This window comes from Rhinopithecus roxellana, chromosome 18, assembly GCF_007565055.1.
Source record: "Rhinopithecus roxellana isolate Shanxi Qingling chromosome 18, ASM756505v1, whole genome shotgun sequence".
In the NCBI taxonomy this organism is placed as follows: Eukaryota; Metazoa; Chordata; class Mammalia; order Primates; family Cercopithecidae; genus Rhinopithecus; species Rhinopithecus roxellana.
The window spans coordinates 28,896,766-28,919,880 of NC_044566.1; the positions used below are offsets into that span (position 1 = coordinate 28,896,766).

General features: G+C 37.2%; 1 protein-coding gene across 1 annotated transcript in view; it reads left to right on the forward strand.

Moving 5' to 3' along the window:
* SLAIN1 (SLAIN motif family member 1) overlaps positions 1–23,115 on the forward strand; it is a 66,039-nt gene that overhangs the window by 35,622 nt on the left and 7,302 nt on the right. Inside the window, 3 exon segments of the mRNA XM_030922340.1 lie at positions 9,607–9,756; positions 12,196–12,537; positions 19,550–19,705. Of these exon segments, the coding sequence (XP_030778200.1) occupies positions 9,607–9,756; positions 12,196–12,537; positions 19,550–19,705 (648 nt within the window).

The window sequence follows — 23,115 nt, forward strand, 5'->3', positions numbered from 1 at the left end:
AAAAGTGAAAAGTAGAAAATTCCTACAGACTCTTTTCTCCTACCTAGCTTCTAGAACATTTTCTTTCAGAATGTAGAATGTTGGCCAGGCAGTGGCTCACACTTATAATCCCAGCACTTCTGGAGGCTGAGGCAGATGGATCCCCTGAGGTCAGAAGTTTGAGACCAACCTGACCAATATGGTGAAACCCCCTCTCTGCTAAAAATACATAAAACAGCCAGGTGTGGTGGCACATGTCTTTAGTCCCAGCTACTTAGGAGGCTGAGACAGGAGAACCTGGGAGGCGGAGGTTTCAGTGAGCTGAGATCATGCCATTGCACTCCAGCCTGGGTAACAGAATGAGACTCCATCTCAAAATAAAATAAAAATAACTAATAAATAAATAAGAATGTAGTATGTTTTTGCTACAACTTGCTATAACTTTTCATTAAAAAAGGTATTATTGTTTGTGAATGCTTGCTGCAGGCTTTCATCCTGTACCCATGAAAAGCCTGTTTATTTCTTCCTACAAACATAACTTGTTTTCAAACGAGAACACTGCAACATTTAAGATGTTGTGATTTGCTCCAAATTTCAAAACTAGCATGTGGCAGGATAAAGATTGGAACTCAGGCATTTGGATTCTTACTCAAGTGTCCTTTCAGGCTTTTCTTGGTCTTTATTACAATATGTTATGGAAAACTGTAGTGAAGAGGTATCCTGTCAGCCATCCCTGCTGTGTCTCAGCACCGGATGCTATGGTTACAGCCCTGCACGTTTTTCTGAGTGACCATTATAAAACTGGTAATGTATGTTAGCCCAGGGGTTGGCACACTATAGCCATATCTGGTTTTCTGCCTGTTCCTGTGTGGCCTATGAGCTAAAATGTAAAATGTTAAATGACTTTTATGCTTTCTAGTGGTTGAAAAGAAATCAAGACTATTTCATAACGCATGAATATTAAATTCAACTCTCAGTGTATATAAATTAAGTGTAGCTATGCTTCTGTAAAACCTTTTCATTTCAGTGTTTTCAATGGCTGCTTTCATACCATAATGTCACCATTGAGCGGGTGTGACAGAAACCCTATGGCCAGCAAAATCTATAATACTATCAGCCATCCCTTTACAGAAAATATTTGACCACTGTTAGTCTGTGGCCATGCTCTGATTTTGGATACAGCCTTCCAGACCCCATCTAACTCTTCTTCTCAGGACCTTCCTGGTGGTTTCTAAAATTCCCAGTGGAAGATAATCTTCAGTCACTGGAGTGGTTTTTTTCCTCTTAATTATGGTAAATTCGTTTATTTTGACATCACCATGAACAATATGGCTCTCACACAGCCACTCTAAACCTGAACCTGTAAGACATAAATACCCTTTACAGAATGATAGAGCAGGCATATGCTAACGTTTTCAATCTCAGCTCTTGTGTTGAGATTAGAATTGTTCCAGAGATATGCTTTTCAGACTCACTCAGGCAGTCACTTTCGTGGTTAACCATTTTCCTTGTTTCCAGTGGTGGCCATCCCAGCATTTTACTACATAAGGTTCTTTATTCTAGCCTCTGGAATAAATTTTCTCGGCATATTTATTGCCTGTAACTTACAGATTAAAAAGCCTTAAACTCACCTTCCTCTCCCTCATTCTCTGTATTCTGGCTGTACCTCCCTGTTTCAGAGGAAGTGAGAACCCTCCCTTTCCAAAGCTGTTCCCCTAGCTCATCTCTGTCCCATTCCTCTGATCTCCAGGAACTTTTTTCTGTGTTTTTTTTTTTTTTCCTTAGACTCTTCTCTATTGTTTCTATTCTCCAGGTTTCCTTGATCCTAAAAGCCATCCTCCCTTGAACCTTATACTCCTCAAGCTACAACCCCCCTCTTAAAAAACAAAACAAAACAAAACATTTATAGCCAAATCTGTCTTCAAAGACTTCTTCCTCACTTTATATCTGCCTGACATGCTAACACTGATTTTTCCTTATGTCTTCTGCTGAATCTACTCTCATCAGTGGTCTGGTTGTTCTAGCCAGTAGGCTCTTTTTAGTCCTCATCCTACAGGCCTTCCCTGAGTAGTTGCCACTATTAACTATTAGCTCCCATGTTGAAACTCTTCTGCATTAGTCTTTTTTTTTTTTTTTTTTTTTTTTTTTAGGTTGGAACTCAATGCATCTTTGAGCCTCCTGAATTCTTCTCCCCAAATGACCTTTTTCAGTTTCCTTTACTCATTCTCCATCTGTCTACTCTAAATTGTTTCTTCCAGTCCCTTTTGTATGTTCTGCTTGGGTGATTTCATTCATGCTTCATCTAACACCTATTTGTTGATGTACCCTGAATCTCTTTTTCTCTTCAGCCCTCTTCCCTGAACTCCAACTCCATACTGGACACAAGCACATAGGCATTTCCAGTAACCATCTTGGGTTCAACTCACTTTTTTTTTTCAATCTAAGCATGATTATCTCATGCTCTCCATCTTAGTGATGGCATCAGTGTCTCAAGAGCTATAGCATTAGCTTCAGTCTCCTTTTTTCCCACTCCCTATATTCGTTGGGTCACCAAATAGCTGCACTTTAGCTCAGATGTGGCTCATCGAACCTGTTCTCACCAAATGTTCTGCTTGTGCTTTTGTTCAGGACCTTGTCATGTCTCACCAGGTCTATTTTACGAGCCTCTTAACTGGTCTCCCAGACATCAGTCTCCATGCCCATTTAGTTCATCATTTCTATGGCTACTTAGGTCATCATCATAAAACATGATCTGATTATGTCTTTCACCTTCTCACAGTCAAAACACTAACTGTTCATTAAAGTGTAAACTGTTCATTAAAGTGTATAGATATAAGACAGTACAAAACCCAAACATGCCAACCTCTCCAGCCCTAACTCTTCTCTTATACCCTATGCTTATTCCAAGTGTTTGCCATGTACAGTGCTCTTTCATGTGTTCATGGTTTCATATGCATTACTTCTATTTAGAATGGTATCATATCCTGTGTGATAAGCTCCTCAGCCTTCAAGGGCCACATTAAACATAGTAACTCCTGAAGTATTTGGATTCCTCCAGAAAGTTAATCATTGCATTTACTTTGCTCTGAGTGTACTCCTCATGGTGCTTTTACTGCACTTTATGCACTTTACTTTATTTGATGCACAATATGGCCTTACTTACTTTCTACAGATGACCACCTTACTTGCCTGCCATCTGTAGTAGCCGGTCTTTAGAAATTGGAGTGGGAAGGAGAGGAGAAGAGTCACCATATCTTATTCATGTCAGCACCTGGGGCATCTGGTATGCTATAGCCACAATAGTTAGTGCCTACTCAAATGAATAGAGAAATGAATTTTAAAAAGCGGGTGGGAGTCTAGGGGCCAGGCAGACTTCTCAGAATAACTGTGGAGCAGGGAAATGCCACATACTGTATGTATCTGTGGAAGATATTTAGGTAACTGGAGACTGACCTTTGAAGTTTTTTAGTATCTGTTGCCAAATGTTGAATAAAGGAATGACTCTAGATGTTGTGAACGTTGAGCGTCTGAATCATTCTGGAGCACTACACACACCCACACGTGCACACACACACACATATATACATATGCATATACATATACATATACATTTTTTTTCTCAGGTACACGACATTACTTATGAAGATTTAAATAAAAAGTTGGCCAGTTCCACAAAGCAGAACCTGGATTAGGGAATGAGGGAGAATATAAATTTGGCTAGCTGGGAAGAGAGCCATGAGCATGGATATAAAACCATGACTTATTTAGAAAATAGGCTGTGAATTTTAGTAAAACAGACCTGAAGTTTGCTGCTAATGAGTTTTTATTAGGTTTGCTAGGTATTAGGCCTAGGTATTAAGCCCAGGATGCATTAACTATTTTTCCTAATGCTGTCCCTCCCCCTACCATGGATGGAGCTGGAAGCCATTATCCTCAGCAAACTAACAGAACAGAAAACCAAACACTGCATGTTCTCACTTATAAGTGGGAGCTGAACAGTGAGAAGACATGGACACAGGGGAGGGCTTGTTTTCTAGAGTAACTTCTGCCCAATGAGAAATGTGGCCCTCCTGTTAGAACTCACTAGAAAGAGTGAGGGTCCTGACCTCCACGGCTTCCTCACCTAACTGAAACCAACCCAGATGCCGTGCTATTGACAGTAGAATGTACTGAAATTCTACCATACAGCCCAAATAGAATTGCAGCCGTTTTGTAACTCTTTCTTTGATTGTAAGAAGTGGTAGCATTTCCAGATTTCAAAGGCAGCTTTGTTGCCTTCTTGCATGGTTTTCCACCAGTTAGCGTGCTTGGCATAATCCTTCCTTTTAACTGTATGATGCAGTGCTATAGGAACTAACTCATCTTAGTGTCACCTGTTTAACCACTTTTCAGTGTTTGTCACCCCAGGCCACAGATCCTAGGCCTTAGTAATATAACATCCTTTAGTTGGAAACCAGAAGATTGATATAAAATTCAGCAACTTAGTAGTTACTAGGACGTATTAATGAAGTGCTCCTCCAGGTATATTTTTCACTGAGATTTTAGCTGATTTGAAACATCTAATTAGACTATTATTTGTCTTCAGAGTTAACAATTATAATTAAGTTTAAAAAATTGGGCAAAGTAATTTATATGTCAGGATAGGAGTGGTAGAATGGTTTCAGATAAAGAAATATTAGCCAACTTGCCAAAATTTTGACCACATTTAGCATTTATTGAGTGCATACTGTGTTCCAAGTCTTGTATTAGGTACTGAAATGACTGTAGTGAGAATAGTGAAAAGGATTGTTGCCAGAATATATTACTGTGTTGCTTTATTTTTGAACTCTTTAGTTTAATGCAGCACTGGCCTTTTGAGTCTTCTAAGATATTAAATCAGTTTTTTATTGTATGTGAATTAAGTAATTGCTTTCTTAAATTTGATTTTGATTGTGTGTAGAGACATACCTATTTAACAACAACTTAAATATGATCAAGCAATGGTAGGAATGTCATTGTTTCTGGGAACTTTTTGTTGGTCACAGAATAATTTTCAGTGTGAAAAATGGAAGAAACTTAGGTTGTTTCTTAAACCCGTTTTGTCATCTGCCTTTTTATGATTTTCTTGATTTTATCACTGGAGGATTTATCAAATCTAGTTTTTTTTGGTCATACTTTGCTTAATGGTGTACAAAAATAACTACACAGATGTGTTATAATTTATCTTTTCAGTCAGGCAACTTTGAAAATGTACAAAACATAATAGACCATTAGTCACATTCAACTTACTTTTTTGCAAAACAATGAGGTATCAGTCTACAATGTAGTACTTTTTCACATTCATTCAGTAGAAGATGATTATCAGACAAGGGAGGTGAAGTAGAAAGTTTAACCAATAAGGGTGCATCCTTTAAGCAGCTTCAGAGACACTGTAGAGATGGGCATGAGATAAATGGCAGTCTGTAAGGATGATAGTGAAATGAGCTGAAGTACCTTTAAGGTCTTGCATTTGATGGAAAGCCACTGCAGTACTTTAATTGATGAAAGTAACACAGTTAAAGTACAAGATGTTCAGAACAAGTTTGCTCAGGGCAGTGTTGGTGGCTGGAAGGTTGTTGAAGAGCGGGTTGCAGTAATCTGATGAGAGGTGGTGAGTGGTTAAGGAAGTGGCAGTAGAACTACAGAGAGCATACAGAAAGAAGTGTCCTGGGAGGCAGTTTAGCTTAAGGCATTTGGGAAAGAAAACTGTGCCAAGTATCGTACATTGATTCAATGTGTAGTCCTGTTTGGGGCCAATTCGATGCTATTCTAGGGACTGGAATTAAATGAAAACATGCATAGTCCATGACACCTCCAAGTTTGCGACTCTCCCTTTTTTTTTTTTTTTTTTTTTTTTTTTATAAATATAACTTTGGAGTAGGAGTATAGGGAAATTTAACTGTTGTTCAAAAATGTATCACCCATTTTTTCTCTTTTGGCAAAATTGCCTCACTCCTTTCTTTAGAGCTATGTTGCTCATCACTGAGCCTCTCAAATCATTTAACATCATTTTATATACCAAAAATCCATTGAGATAATTGATTGAAAAAGATAAAATTGCTCTTTTTTACAAGCTCTTTTTGTTTGTTTTATTCTTTATAAAAATGCTTCCTGTTACAATTCTTTAGCTATGTACTGAAGAACAAGTAGGATGTGATAGCTTCCACTCCTGTCCTCCTCCTCCTCCACTGTAACCTTGGGCCTTAGTGGAGCATTATTGTTTTGTTAGCTTGCCTCTACAATAATTTTCCTAAGCTTTCTGAAAAGCTTCAATGCTAAACAACAATGTAGACCATTCTTTCTTGCCATAGACGCTAATTGTGTTCTTCGTTGGGATCTTGCTGTCATAGCCACAATAACTGTGTCAATTGTGCGGGGAGGCTGGGTCACAGTGGTTATTGTGCAGAGTGATGAATGCTGCTTACTTGTGATGTGCTGCCGCCCGCATCTGTGGGTGAGAACACGCAGTTACTGTAATTTGCCTGGCAAGTGATCAGACTGGTGTAAAATAACATCATCTGTTAAGCAAGATAGCAGTCACAAAGAACTATTGACCTTTTAAAATATAGAATTTTTAATGAGAAACTTTGAATAATAGAGATTGAACATGTGAGAACAGCTACCTAGTGTGTGTTGCGTTATTAACCCCTAGTTTGTAGTGTATTCCGGAATCAAGTTGACCTGTATAGAAGAGAAGGAACTGGGAGTGCATGTCTGTGTTCTGGCTCCGACTGGGAAGAGCTGCTTAACCACTGTAAGTTACAGGTTGGATAAGTGACATATATGGTGTCAATTGGGAACCAGGCTTCACAGTTTCACGAAATGTGTGGATTCTGAAAGTGTTGTCATTGCGAATGTAGTTTCCTTGCCTGGTTCTTCCATATACTTAAGGAAAAGATTTTTAATGTAATTGTTAGAATATGTTGGTACATAATGATTCTGAAGTAAAAGGAAATATGTGTATATATATATATATATATATATATATATATTTTTTTTTTTTAAGTAAACTTGATGGTGTTTTGCAAGGATCTGAAAAGTCCCAGTATGGAGCTGAGCTGATTATTTTCTTGACTGTCCACATCCCACATTTTTTTTTTTTTTTTTCCCTCTCCATCCCACTGCCCATTTTAAAGCACTTTTCAGCTGTCTGATTGCTCATTAGCATTGCTCATTAAAAGTGGTCTGGGGGCATACATTTCAAAGCAGTCCTTTTAATACTTGGTTTTTCAAGTTTTGTCAAATTTCCAGTGAATACAAACCAAGTTATTTCTTGACGTTTAGCCTTGTTTATATTTTTTATATCATTTCTTCTGCTTAGTACATGTCTAAATGATTACTTTTCAGAAAAGTGAATTTTGCCTAGCACATTGATTTGTATCTCATGACAGGAGAGTAAACCATGTTTGGTGTGACTTAAGCTTTTATGATTTGGGATTTGTGTGAGTGTGTGTGTGACCCCAAGAACATGGAGATCCAAGGGGTGGTAATTTTGGAGGGGAGAAGTACATTAATTAGACAAGTGAGGCAATGTAAGAATGAGATCATCTGCCCATGGCTGGTGTGATTCCTTTTTGTTCATTATTTTAATTTAAAACATAGTATTAAAGTAATAACATGTGTATTCTACCTTGAAAAGCTAGTTATATAAATAATATGTATGTTTAATGCAGATAATTTGCAAGATTTTTTTAAAAGAAAAAGTCCAAGTGATCGCAAATAGTCTCTGTACTGGCCACCTAAGTTAGTCGTTGTTAAGTTCTGGTATAGATACCCCTCTGTTACTCTGTACACCGTTTTTCCTTTAAACCTTGTTTTGGTCTCGAGGCCATTCGGAAACACAATAGTCATTGTAAGTCCTCCCATAATCCGATAATGAATTTACATAAAATATTTTTTTATCAACGTATTCTGATACTGAGTAGAAAAATACAGAATTACATATAGTTAATATTAACATTTCCCTTAATTCCTAAAGATTAGGAAGATTATACATTTGGGCTTTTCTTTTGACACTAATTCTTTTTTATATTGCAAAACACGAAATCCTTATATGGAAATAGAAAATTGAAAACATTTCTAATGTAGAAACTCAAAATAAATTTTCACTATTATACGGGCATGTTGGCTTTAATCAAAGTAAGATTGACTTACTTTTTTAAAATGGATGTATAAATAGGACCCTAATTCACAAATTGTTTATTTTGTATATATTTTGTATTTAGACAAGTGGAGGTCGGTTAAGATAGTCTTATGAAAAGTTGCTTTGTCTCTCTCTTTTTTTTAAATCTCTTCCCTTTCTCCTTCTGACAAGTCAACATCTGCTTGCATATAGCTAACTGCTGCTATTTTCTGCTTCTATGACAGCTAGCCGATGGCGGAGTCTCTTCTCTTCAGCTGCCTCACTGGCTTTTCCTTATAGTCCTGTTGCAAGACTCAGCCCTTATAGCAATGGCATTAATACTCCCAGCTTCTCTAAAACCTCAAATAAAGCAATACTAACACCTGAAAAAACAGGTAATATTTTAACTTCTTGACTAGCTGCTTGCTTTGTAATTCAGTTACTAAACACAGCTTAAATATTCATCTTTCATTGGAAAGCTTCAGAATAATCTTAGAATGGAGAGTTTGTGCTGCACACTTACTTTGGGTACAAAAGGCCTAGCACTAATTTGTACTCTAACACCATTGATCTACTGCTCTCAGTTGTATGTAGCAGACAGTCTTACCTCTTTAGCAAAAGTATATGCCTGCAGTTCTGTATTTCCAAATGCTTATGTGTTTTTAAAATTAAATGTCAAACACAATTTAGGTAGTTTTTATTATTCAAGATTGTAAGTATTTGTTTTTTTAATTTTTTTTCTGGTAGCTTTTAAATTTAGCTAAGGTTATGTAGAAGAAAATAGTCATAGTGACTTTTTATGAATGAGGATCTCACCATTTTCTTATTTTTCTCAGCACTGGTGTGATTCCATTCCTATAGCCTTCTTCTATTTGTTCTTTGGTTCTTTTATCTGAAACCATCAATTTTTTTACTCTCATGGGTGGCTATAAGTCTCCTGTGACTACTCTCTGTGGGTGTTGTATATGTTTCTGCATGTGTACATGTGCCTTTTAGATGTGATATTCTTACCCATTTGTAACACTGCTGTTTGTACTCATTAACAAATGGACCAAATTAAAATTTAATTTAAAAGTATATAATCAGTTACTGTCAGTGTCTTATTACTAAAGTATACATGAATATATATTCTTATACCATGCCTTTAGATATGTACATATCTCATAGGATGTAGATTTTAGCAGTAGTGAATTTTGCATTGTGATAAAAAATATAATGTGAAATCTACCCTCTTAACAATTTAAGTATATAGTACATAGTGACTTTTTAAATTGTGAAAATTGAATTTGAAAACAATGAACAAGTGGTTTTGTATATATGAATTGTGCACACATCATGTGCACATTGACCATTAAATGGTGACATGTTGGTGATTTTTGTAACATGAAAACATGAGACAAATTGCTGACTGTTCATATATGAATTGTAAAGCATATATAGATATCAGTCCTGCAGGTGAAAGAACACACATTTCCTTTGTGTTTCAGGTTACACTTCCAGGGGCTCCCCGCTCAGTCCCCAGTCATCTATCGACAGTGAGCTGAGTACTTCAGAATTGGAGGATGATTCTATCTCCATGGGATATAAATTACAGGACCTCACTGATGTTCAGATCATGGCTCGTCTGCAAGAAGAAAGTATGTGTTCTTTCTAAACTAGAAAAATGAGGCTTCCACTTGGAATATACGGGCAGAGGGGAAGGTTCAGGCATTTCTCTCCAGGTAATGGGCAAACAATTAGATTCTTTCTCTCATACTGTCCTACTTTTTTTTTTTTTTTTTTTTTTGAGATGGAGTCTCGCTCTGTCGCCCAGGCTGGAGTGCAGTGGCCGGATCTCAGCTCACTGCAAGCTCCGCCTCCCGGGTTTACGCCATTCTCCTGCCTCAGCCTCCCGAGTAGCTGGGACTACAGGCGCCCGCCACCTCGCCAGGCTAGTTTTTTTTTTTTTTGTATTTTTTAGTAGAGACGGGGTTTCACAGTGTTAGCCAGGATGGTCTCGATCTCCTGACCTCGTGATCCGCCCGTCTCGGCCTCCCAAAGTGCTGGGATTACAGGGTTGAGCCACCGCGCCTGGCCCATACTGTCCTACTTTTTAGGTGGAGCCAGTTATATGCGTCTCACACTATCATGAGGTGGTAGGAACTTAGTCTGATCACAACACATTGATACATAGACGTTGCTGGTATTGCCACTGTGGAAACAGACGGACAGTTTCCTAAAAAACTAAAGGTGCAACTTACAAGTGGCCCAGCAAACTGCCCTCTTGGATATTTATCCCAGAATAGTGGAAATTTGTGTTCACACAAAAACTTGAACATGAATGTTCTGAGCACCTTTATAGCCCAAAACTAGAATTAGCTTAGATGACCTTCAGTAGGTAAATGATTAAACCAATCATGCTACATCTATACCATGGAGTACAACTCAGCAATAAAGAGGAACAAACTACTAATATGCACAACATCTTGCTTGAAGCTCCAGGGAATCACGGTGAATAAAAAAATTGATCATAAGAGAGTGCATACTGTATAATTCCACTCAAACGACATTTCGAGATGACAAAAATGTTAGGAACGGAGGACAGACTGGTGGTTGGTGGAGTTTTAGGGATAGGGCTTAGGGTCTCAAGAGTGTCTCGAAGCTGGATGTAGTTATAAAAGGGCAACACAGGAGTTTTGCAGTGTTGGTACTATTCATTGGTGGATCTTTGAACCTGCAGGTAATAAAATTGCATACAGCTTAATACTCTCTATCTCTCTCTGACACGCACACACGCACACACACACACACACACACACACACCCCTACCTCTGCAAAAATCTGAATAAAATGAGTGGATTAGATCACTGCCAATACCCTGGCTGTCATATTATTCTAAAATTTTGCAAAATGTTACCACTGAGGGAAACTGGGCAAAGGGCATAGTTTTGTTTTTTTTTTAAGCACTTCATGTGAGTCTACAGTTATCTTAAAATTTCAATTAAAATGCATTGGCATACTTCTCCGGTTAAATAATTGTGGAAGAGTAGGTAAGTAGAAATAGAACAGTTTGTCACTGGTTCTGCGATAAAGTTACAAAAAATAATCTGAGAGTGAATGAGTTGAAGGGTATTAATATCAAAAGGCACAGAACTGGAGTGTTTGTTTTGGAGTCTTTTCAGCCAACATAGGTAGAAATAATCAAGTATTTAAGCGTAATAATTTCCTGCTTTCAGAAATTAGTCAAGGCTTCTATGAGAAACATGGTAATGCTTATGCAGGATTTAATAAGATACATTTTTAAGGGGAAAAGTAGTTATTTTATATCATTTAGTAAAAGCAAATTTAAATACTCTTTCTAAAAATATATATGGCTAAAATATTGTATGTCAGTTTCAGAAGTTAAGTAGTCAGGGTTAGACCACTTTTTTAAAAAAAAAATTGTAGTACTGGCAATGGGTTAAATATGAGAACCTTGTAGTTTGACTATTTTTAGATGATTACCATATAGGATGACCTAAAACGATTAGAAGTTTTGAGGTGTCAGTGTGCTTTGAAAGAGGTAACATTAGTAACATAAAAGAACAATAGAGAAATGATCTTGTGGGAAAATATTTGTCCCTCGGCTTTTAAACTTTCCCTTTGACTTTAAAAGTCGGGGATGGGGAGCAGAATGACTTCCTACTTGGGCAGAGATTTGAAGATTTTAGTTGTTTTAACTCATAGCAAACTATTCATAATGAGATGAATATTTCTTCCTAAGTTCCCCTTCTAAAATATCTCTTGATTTGAAAAGGGATCATTTGGGGAAATTGATAGATATTAATGAATGAGCTGTGGCAGGTATATATAATCTTCACTGGAATTGGGGCAATCTTTTTGCAAAATAGAATTGTCCAATATTAGATATCTGTTTCATAGGTAAATGTGATTATCATCTTGGTAAACCTAACTTGTCAATTTAGTAAACTTGAGAACAAGATAATAAGTCTCTGTGAGTAATTTGTTTGGCACAATTTTTCATCTAATACTTGGTTAATTATAACTAAATGTTAGCTAGATCAAAAGACATTAGAATACTATTTGTTATTTTATAGGTCTCAGGCAAGATTATGCTTCTACTTCAGCATCTGTATCAAGACATAGTTCCAGTGTGTCATTGAGTTCAGGAAAAAAAGGGACATGTAGTGATCAAGAATATGACCGATACAGTCTGGAGGATGAAGAGGAATTTGATCATTTGCCACCACCTCAGCCTCGTCTTCCAAGATGTTCCCCTTTCCAAAGAGGAATTCCCCATTCACAGACTTTCTCCAGCATTCGGGATTGTAGGAGGAGTCCCAGTTCCCAGTATTTTCCTTCAAATAATTACCAGCAGCAACAGTATTATTCACCTCAAGCCCAAACTCCAGATCAGCAACCAAATAGGACCAATGGAGGTAGGTTGTATGCTTTTTTGGTATTTGATATGCTTTGATTTTTTTATATATGGTCAAGAAATGTTTTTTGTGTTTTTGTTTTTGTTTTTGAGACAGAGTCTGGCTCTGTCCCCTGGGTTGGAGTGCAGTGGCACGATCTCGGCTCACTGCAACCTCCACCTCCCAGGTTCAAGCGATTCTCCTACCTCAGCCTCCCAAGTAGCCGGGGTACGGGCACATGCCATTATGCCTGGCTAATTTTTTTTTTTTAATTTTTATTTTTAGTAGAGACAGGGTTTCACCATGTTGACCAGGCTGGTCTTGAACCGCTAACCTCTGGTAATCTGCCCGCCTTGGTCTCCCAAAGTGCTGGGATGACAGCTACCATGCCCAGCCAAAAAACAGTTTTAAGAGAAATATAGATAATTGGTCAATGTTTCTCAGATTTAAAATCATCCTCCAGACCTTCTCAGTTTGGTCTAAATTTGCATCTCTCATTGACTGGCTTCTGATTATGTGTCCCAGATTTATAAACTCACAGCTTCAAGAAAACCTCCATGACATAGCTGGCTCAGAATGAGTTATAAATGTGCAGTATCTCTGCATTGTTGCTGGTGCCTGTGGCACAGGCAGGGTGGTACAAGCCGAGAAGTTTGTGGTCAAGCCCATGGAGGTAAAGGCTGTGAGTTGTCATTCCTTACCTTGTGCACAACCTTCAGTCTGTTACTGTCTGTTCCTAGCACAGAGTGAGGTTATAAGCATGAATGATGATGCTTGCAGAGGATGCTGCTCTTACATAGCCAGATCTAGGGAAGTTTGGGATGTGTCTTTCCCTCTAATCTCCTGACATCTAGCATTAAGATCTGTGTAGCAGCAGGAACATGGAGGCTGCTGTCCATTAGCATGTGGCATGGTAATGGGAAATTGATCTGTCTTGTCAACATGGTGGGTTGCTGTATGTGTCATTCTTTCATACTTTTTCTATCTCTTCATTTATCTTTCTTCCACACTCCTAGGAGTTAGACTCTGACTTCTAAGAGCTATGGGGGAAGCAATCATGTAATATTCTGAGCCTGGTGTGTTTTCGTACTAGTGATCACCTGGACCCTCACACACAAATTCTATGTATTATGGAGAAAAAAATCAATTAAAAATAATTTATAATTATACAATTATAATTCTTAATTATATAGCACTATTACTCAAAACTGGGCCCAGAAGTGATCAAATGGTCTTTAAAAATATTTATAGGCCAAATATAAATTTTGTATTAGTGATCAGCCATTACCCTGTATTTAGTTTTTACGCTTTCTTCCTTTGTACCTGTATCATTCATGCTGATGCTAATTAAGAGATCATTTGAAAATATTTAAAATTTTATGTTCATAATTTTTCTTACTACCTTGAGATTTCAAGTTTAGAGGAGTGGTGGCTAAAAAAATGTCATCATGACTAACATTAAAGCTCATAGCATCAGAAAGACGATGTATTCCATGTGCTTAGTAGAAGTCATAGCATCTTATTAAAATTGAGAGGGCACCTAGAGTCATTTCTCTAAAGCTTTTTTTTTTTCCTTAAGTGTTTTAGAACATCATAGTCAAGTTGCCAAGCAGATGCTAGCTCTGCATCTTGATTGATATTGTCAATAGGATCATTCTCCTCCACTTAGCTGTTTGTTGCACCTCAGAAAAGTGGTATTCACTTCCATCAAACACCATTTGAAAAGCATTAGGTTTCTATGAATCCTATGCTGGGATATTCTTCACAGTAAAGTGGAGACATACCATAGTTTAGGTCCCTTTGTGGTAGTTTTATTTCGCCTAAAATGTCTAGTTTTCACAATACAAGGAAAATGGAATACAAAGGCAATTTTCTGGATATGACTTCTGACTAGTTAGCTTAATGGTTGAGAGCAGAGGCTCTGAAGTCCAGTAGATCCTGACTTTCTCAACTCTCTGAGGTTTGGTTTCCTTAACTAAAATGTGGGCGAGATAATATCTATTTCTTAGGAAACTTAGCTATAATTTCACACCAAACAATCTGGTACACATTTTCTCCACCCAAGTATATTATAAGGAGTAAATGAAAATAATGAATGTTACATTGCCTGGAGCCTGGAGTGGATGTGCTAAATAAAGGTTGTCTTCTCCCCTTTTGTTTTTAAACTTTTATTAGCATATGATTCAGATGTCCTAGCCTGCATTTGTTACTATAGAGTATTGAGCAAAACTGAAATAAGAATGGTAACTTTGAAACTAATCTATTAAATTTTTTTCTAAATTATCAAAATAATATAGATAGGAGAAAATAATTGTTAAACTGTTGATTCATTTTAAAATAATTGAGAATAAACTAGAAATGTATATTAATATTTACTGCTTTCATAGTTCCTACACTGCTTAGATTTAAAGAGATGGCTCATAAAACTTTCTGGGATATTTCTGGGATTCATAGAATTAAAAGAAGTATATCTGGAATAACTTGCTAAATTTCAAAATGACTAAATTTGTAGAATCTTTACCAACTTTCTTATAATTTCTACGGTATGGCAGGAGTTACTGGTGGCATGATGTAGACCTTATTATCAAGAGGACCTCCCCTGGAGCCTGTGTTGCCTAGATGCCTACATCTAGCTGTTTGGTAGAAAATGAGCGTCTCCTTTAGTTGTAAAGATTCCTGAGTCTTTGTTCATAGAGTGGCGAGTCTTGCTGCCTCTTTAATGTGAGCAAACTCATTTGAATTCTTTACTTGTTCTGTTCTTCCAGTTTCCTGCTACATCTCAGTCCTTGAAGATTAAACTGCTGATTTCTTATTAAGATAGAAATAGAACATTATTTTTGGTTCCCTGAACTTTAAAGTATATGTGGTTATTAAAACATTCCACATTGTGGCCGGGCACGGTGGCTCACGCCTGTAATCCCAGCACTTTGGGAGGCCGAGGCGGGTGGATCACGAGATCAGGAGATGGAGACCATCCTGGCTAACAAGGTGAAACCCCGTCTCTACTAAAAATACAAAAAATTAGCCGGGCGTGGTGGTGGGCGCCTGCGGTCCCAGCTACTTGGGAGGCTGAGGCAGGAGAATGGCGTGAACCCGGGAGGTGGAGGTTGCGGTGAGCCAAGATCGCACCACTGCACTCCAGCCTGGGTGACAGAGCCAGACTCCACCTCAAAAAAAAAAAAAAAAAAAAAAAAAAAAAAAAATTTCACATTGTTTGACAGGAAACGTACCTCATTTCCAGATGGTCTGACACAAGGTGGAGATCACAGCTTCATTCCAAGGGGAATACTGTCCTAAATATTTACACTTGGAAGACCTTATTTTTAAGAGCATATTTCAAGATTAAAGCTTTGTGAAACTGACTTGTTGCTTAAATATGAGTAAAGATTGGTTTTAAAGACTAACACAGATTGGAGACATAACCAAGTGTAACGTATGGACCTTGATTGGATCGTGGTTTAGAGGAAAAAACTTATGAAAGATATTCTTGGGATGTCTGAAAAATTTTGTATGCAGATTATCATATGATATTGTTAATTTGTTTACATGTGATTACAATATTGTGATTCTGTAGAATTACAATGTACATTTAAAGTGTCAAGATGTCTGAAGTTTTATCTTGTTTAGCAAAGCAAACAAATGTGTATGTGGAGATGAATTAAATATGGCAAAATGGAAACAACTAGTATAGCCAGATGGAAAAGCAGGTGTTTATGATACTATTTTTAAACATTTCTATATGTATGAAAACTATTATAGCAAATAGTTGGAGAGAGATTTTAAAAAGAAATATAGAAGCTCATTTTCTCAATAGCATATAATTATGTTCCTGTGTCTCCCTGCTGCTTAATATATATAATATATATATATATATATATATATATATATATATATATATATATATATATATAGAGAGAGAGAGAGAGAGAGAGAGAGGAAATATATATAGTGAAAATAGTCTAGTACTGATAGAGGCTGACTTTTTTACACTAGATTTTGTGATATTCAAAAGATCTAGATGTGGCCACTAAGAGTATGTAGAGATGAATCCTTCTAATTCCTCCCTTCTTACTACACACTGTCTGCAAAATCATACACATAATATTTGCTGATATATGATGTACCTGCTGTTTGTGGCTGGGAACTTTAATAGGAATTTGGGAATATGAGACATACGATTGTTAAAAATAGGCCTCAAGAAGATAATGAGGAAAAGTGCCCAGGAATCTAACAGTCAGTGGCAATATTTGAGCATCCTTACTCTAGAACTACACACAGAAAGTAAAGAAATGTGTAAGAGGTAGATAGCTCAGCTGGGAAGTCCATAGAAAAGCTTCTCTATGCTGGGGAGAATTGTGCCAATTCTTAAAGTATTAGTAAGAGCCACATTACTTAGTAAGAGCCACAAGTATTAGTAAGTGCTTTCTACTGTAGCACTCTCTGCAATTTCTTATGCTTTCTTATTATACATATTATCTAAGTATACTTATTGTGCTTGTTTAATCTTCTGTCTTTTCCACTCCAAGGGGGCAAAAATTGCTGGCCATGGTAACATTTAATAGGTATTAGTAATGTCAAAGGAGCAGTGTATGAAGGGGGAATACGAAGAGCTGAGTTTGATTTTGACTTGAATGCCTTTTGGATTAGTATTCAAGTATATCATTATTTTCTGGTTTTGCTTGAAAGAAAATGACCACAAGATTGAATGCTCTGATATGTGCACTTCAGTGTTTGGGCGTATATATCAATAAAGGTAAAAATATCTTGTAAGTTGGAGGGGTGAAAAAAATTTTAGATATTACAATGATTTATGATCTTCCATCGTTTACCCCTATCAAAATGTTAATCTTTAGTATTTACTTTGTTTGGAAGAAAATTTAATTTTAAGTTTAATTAAATTTATTTTACATTTTCTCTTTAGGATCAACAATGGGTAGGGAAAGATTGAGAAGCACTGGTATAGACTATAAACCTAGACCATCAATCTTGACTATAAACTCAATGAGACTCGGGACTGTATCTGCCTAATACACTGTGATATCCCCAACAGCTCACAGAGTGCCTGGTATTTAGTGTAAACACAGTAAATGTTTGTTACCTTGTTCATTTGTTCCTTCTCCAAAGTGAGGATGGGTGTCCACCTGGAGGGACCAGCCTGCTCACAGGTATGAGAGTTCTCCCCTGTGGTTGGGGAGCAGGCTGAGAGGTCAGGCCGGAGAAGTATAAAGAGCCTGTGCCTTGAAGGCCTCATCTAGGGTGTGCTCAGGAGCTTGACCTTTCAGTAGAAGGAGCAGGGAGGAATTGGAATTGGAGGGGTTTCAGCAAGTGGATGACTAGCTGTGTGCTGTGCTATAGGAAGAGTGGAATTGGCTGTATGGGAGATGGATGGGAGAAACAAGACACAAGGGTACTTGGAGACCAATTAAGAGAATTTTGTGAAAATGCAGGTGATAAACAGTGAGGTAAGAACTAGGTGGTAGTGGAAGATTCACTAAATGTTCATGAGGCAGAATTTATAGAACTTGGAAAGTATGGTGCAAAGAGAAGGTGAATCTTGAGAGACTCCCAGACTTTTGGATTAGGTGATGTGCTGGACAGGGCTACAGTTTGTGGATCTAAGTAATGCAGAAGGAGTAGTGTGAAGGGGAGAAAGAAATTAATTCAATACTTGTCCTTGAATTAGTTATGGCTTAGTACTCATATATATGCTTTTTTTTCCCCAGCTTAAATGACCTGACATAGGTACTTTAGTTTTTTGGGGAATGTGTATTGATCAAGGAAAAAGTGTCTCATAGAGTTGTGGTCTTGTGGCTGGCTTATTTCACATGCGTTATTTCACACATCTCAACGTTGAGATCTGTATGTGACTCTCTGCTGCCTCTTGGTGGCAGAAGACGAACTTAGCAAGGCAAAAAAAATTGAAGCTATTCTCTTGGTCTTTTTGTTTTCCAAACGTTTGGTGGCGTACTCATGAAAGTTAAAACTTCCCAGAGATTAATGTGGTCATGTTAATGTCATGAGTGGATGTTTCAAGACATCTGAAGTTTGAATTTTATTAATTTGTTCCATTTCGATATGGTAGCAAAAGATTCAGTAAATGTTGGTTTTGATTCTTCTAGGTTTCTTTCTTTTTTTTTTGAAAGAAGCATGTAACAATTTCTAGGGTTGTTTTGGTAAATTAAATGGCTGTAAGATTATTTTCTAACTTTTAAATATAATTTTAGCCATTTATTGAATAGGAACAGATAGCTAACTGCTTAGCTAGTCCCTGTGTCTTTTTATAGAAGTCTTGTTCTTCTTTAACACATTGTATTAGTCAGGGTTCTCTAGAGGGACAGAACTAATAGAATAAATTTATATATGAAGGGGCATTTATTAAGGAGCATTGACTCACACGATCACAAGGTGAGGTCCCGTGATAGGCTGTCTGCAATCTGAGGAGCAAGGAAGACAGTCGGAGTCCCAAATCCTCAAAAGTAGGGAAGCCGACAGTGCAGTTTTCAGTCTGTGGCCAAAGGCCTGTGAGCCCCTGGCAAACCACTGATGTAAGCCTGAGAGTCCACAAGCTGAAGAACTTGGAGTGTGATGCTCGAGGACAGGAAGCCTCCAGCACTGGAGAAAAGTGATGTCTGCTCCTTCCACGTTCTTCTGCGCTTTTATCCTAGCCATGCTAGCAGCTGATTAGATGGTGCCTACCCAGATGGAGGGTGGGTCTGCCCCTCCCAGTCTACTGACTCAAATGTTAATCTCCTTTGGCAACACTCCTTACAGAAACACCCAGGAACAATGCTTTACATCCTTCAATCCAATCAAGTTGGCGCTCGATATTAACCATCACACATGTTTATTTGGTGGAACCCTTCTGGTTGGGGAGTGTGTTTTCCTGTACAGTAGGTTAGAAAGCTTGATCATCAGCATATAATAATTTTTATTTATTATTGACCACAATGTGACTTTTGTTATTTGCTTTTGAAAGCTAGTATTTTGGCTGCATAACATCTGTCATTTTTAACTTAGTAAAATTCTTTTCCAGATAAACTCCGAAGAAGTATGCCTAACCTAGCCCGGATGCCAAGTACAACTGCCATTAGTAGCAATGTTAGTTCTCCAGTCACCGTGCGAAATAGTCAGAGTTTTGACTCAAGCTTGCATGGAGCTGGAAATGGAATTTCAAGAATACAGTCTTGTAGTGAGTATAATTGTTTGATATAATTATATGTTATATAATTGTATAATTATTTTTTATAATTTTTAACTGTAAGGAAAATAACTTACAGTTCCATTTCTTTATATTTACTTGCAAGAACACTAAACTTTTCTCCTTGCCCTGTAACTTATTTTCTTATTTACCAGTGCCTGTGGTATCAATTAATAGTAGTAAATTGTTAATTGTATGATAATAGTAAATTATTTGTAGTCCTTTTTGTAAGATATATAGTAGAAGTACTACATGGTGATTGATTTATCCACTCATCATACAAAAAGTTTTTTCCTTGCAGATCCTCCCCTTTCTAGCTGTCTACCTGAATAAGCACACTTAATTCTGTCTAGCCATTCCTTTTGTCTTGGTTTTCACCTGTGCATACTTTTGTCCTTTTTCCCCCTAAATGAAGTTATATTTTAGTGTGTCTAAAGTAGTTTTTATCCACTCTGTTTTAGCTTACCCCACATTCTGTTACTTACTGTCTATGTTTCACCCAGCAGTGAGCGACACAGTGAGCATTAGGCCTAGTGCTGTGTGTCTTCACTTTATGTGGGGATGTGTTGTTTTGGCATCCCCCCCGATTCCTACTCATGCTGTCTATATGGGTTATTGCAGTTAAGTCTTACACTGACCTCTAGGAGGAAGGCACAAGGTCATATTACCAGCATTCATAAAAATGCCCAAACTTGGGAGGCTGACTGTGTTCTGAGTGTACTGGCCAAGAGTCATCAAACAGATGTCTTAAGTCTGCATCTAAAATGATTTGTAGCTCTTCTTCCTCAAACTTAGTTTTGGGTGTCAAATTGTATCTCCCTAACATGCAGTGGTCTTTCATTTCTTTGTTTTAGTTCCTAATAACCAAGTGACATCATTTACTCTATACAAGAAACAGTGCTAACTAGTTTATATTCATTATCTTATTTAGTTCTACCAACAACTCTATGAATTAGTTTCTACTGCCATTCTTATTTTGTGGAAGAGGGAACAGTTCTGACAGGTTAAGGAACAGTTTGTCCAAGGCCATGCAGGTGGAAGAGCAGAGAGGCAGACCTAGGTCTGGTTACTCCCAGAGCTTATGCTTTTAACTATTAGGATATTCTAGCTCCACGTGTTGTTCTTCTCTGCTTAGCATTCTTCCTTTTTCTTCTTCGTTCAGTTTACTCCTATTTACTTTTATAATACAGTCCAAATACCATGCCCTTGGAAGTTTTCATTGCTTACTTGATCACCCTAACACACTTTCTCAAATACCCCCCAAACAATGCTAGAGTGGATTAGATTTTTGGTACTTACCTCTGTTATTCAATGTACCATGTTTTACCATTAATGTATTTGTCTTCCTTACTAGATTGTAAGCTCCCTCTGGGCTTGGACCATCATTTATTTGATTTTCTGTTCCCAGTGCCTGACATGTTACCTGAACATAAGGAACTCAGTGAATGCTTGAGTGAAAGCCACAGGATTCTATGTTAACGCTTGACCTGTTAAATATTTGAACCAATGACTTGTATAAGGACACGGAAACAACCTATGAAATTTGCTAATGGTGGAAACTGAGAGAACTAATAACTGATTTTATGTCAGGAGGTTACAACAATGGGCCAAATGTATCATGAAGAAACTTAGCTGATAGAAATATACAATTCTATATCTGAATTACAAAAATCAGTAACGTACCAGCCTAGACCACATGATGAAATCCCGTCTCTACAAAAAATACAAAAATTAGCCAGGCGTGGTGGCCAGTGTCTGTAGTGCTAGCTACTTGGAAGGCCAAGGTAGGAGGATCACCTGAACCCAGGAGGTTGAGGCTGCAGTGAGCTGAGATTTCACCACTGCACTCCAGCCTGGGCAACAGATAGAATGAGACCCTGTCTTGGAAAAAGAAAAAAAAAGAATCAATAGTGTAAGTGTAGGATGAGAGAAATACAGTTTTGAGAATAGCAAATATGGTAACAATTAGGAATTTTTGTTGACTCCAACTCAGTGTGTATTAATAGCAGATTTGAGTGCCAGAGAAGTGTATGTAACCCAAAATAGAATGTACACTGCAAAGAATGTTCAGTTTTGATTGAAGTTTCCCCAAAATGATGGGAAATGTCAAAAGGATACAGGAACCAAGTTGAAGGAATCTCCTAATGGCCAAATATGGGACAGTTTGAGCCACAGAGTAAATAATTATAGTAATGGATTATAACTGATGGAATAAAATAAATATGCATGGATTCATACTTAATTGAATAAATAGAAAGAGGGGAACATCTTCTTTGTAGTAGATTCCAATTCATGCATGTAAAAGAAATGAAGAAATTATAAAAATCATCATTTCTAAGTCAAGCATAATACTGAGAGAAAGCCCCCAAGAAGAATAATAATGTGTAGGAGAAAGAGGACTCTCGTAACTTTTGTTTCAAATCTTAAGATTATGCTCTCATTTACTTTCATTTCTGAGCATTCTAAGCCACTGTTACTTATGCATTCTAAATTCTTATCATGACAATTTCTAGTTCTGGGCCATTTTGCCTTCAGGAAAGAACAGAGGTAGGATAGAGAGTTGGAAAGGCTGCAAGTATAGAAGGAGGAACACAGTTGTAGTCAAAGACCTGGTTTTGGGTCTTTTCTTAATAATAAACTTTCTGGAAAGTTAAGTATTCTTTATTAGTCTCGTTTTCTCATTTGTAAAATTAGGATTATGCCTATTAATTTTAACTAGTTTCTCTTATGTGTGTTTTTTTAAAATCAAGGGTAGTTATATATGTTATATGTAGGAGAGATAGTAGGATTGTATTCCTGAATAAACTGTTCTGGAATTTCATTGACTCTGTAGATCAATTTTTGGAAGATCTTAACAATATTAAGTCTTTGCATCCATTAATGTGGAATAGTCCTTCGTTGACTTAGGTCTTTAATATCAGTGAAGTTTTGTAGCTTTCTATATAGAGGTTTTGTGTTTCTATAGTTAAATTAATTTCTAGGTATTGTGATTTTTATTAAGTAGTGTTTTTGTAAATAGTATTTCCTCAGGTTTCTTTCAGTTTCTACTAGTTTGCTAGTATTTTGAATAGAATTGATTTTTGTGTTTTGATATTGAATCCAGCAACTTTGCTAAATTAATATCTCCTAATAGTTACCCAATATAATGAGTGCATATGATCACCAAAACATGTTCAAGAAGGTTCATGAAACCCCAAATTAGAAATAACCTAGCTTTCTGTCATCAAGGGAATAATCACATTTATACAATGGAATACTGCTTAGTAACACAGCAGCACAGGTGAATCTCACAGAAGTATCTAGTGAAAGAAGCCAGATTAAAAGGTTAACGTAGTAAGTCTGTTCCTAGGAATGTCCTCAAAATAGGAAAAAACAGTCTGTTGTGATAAAAGTGGGAATAA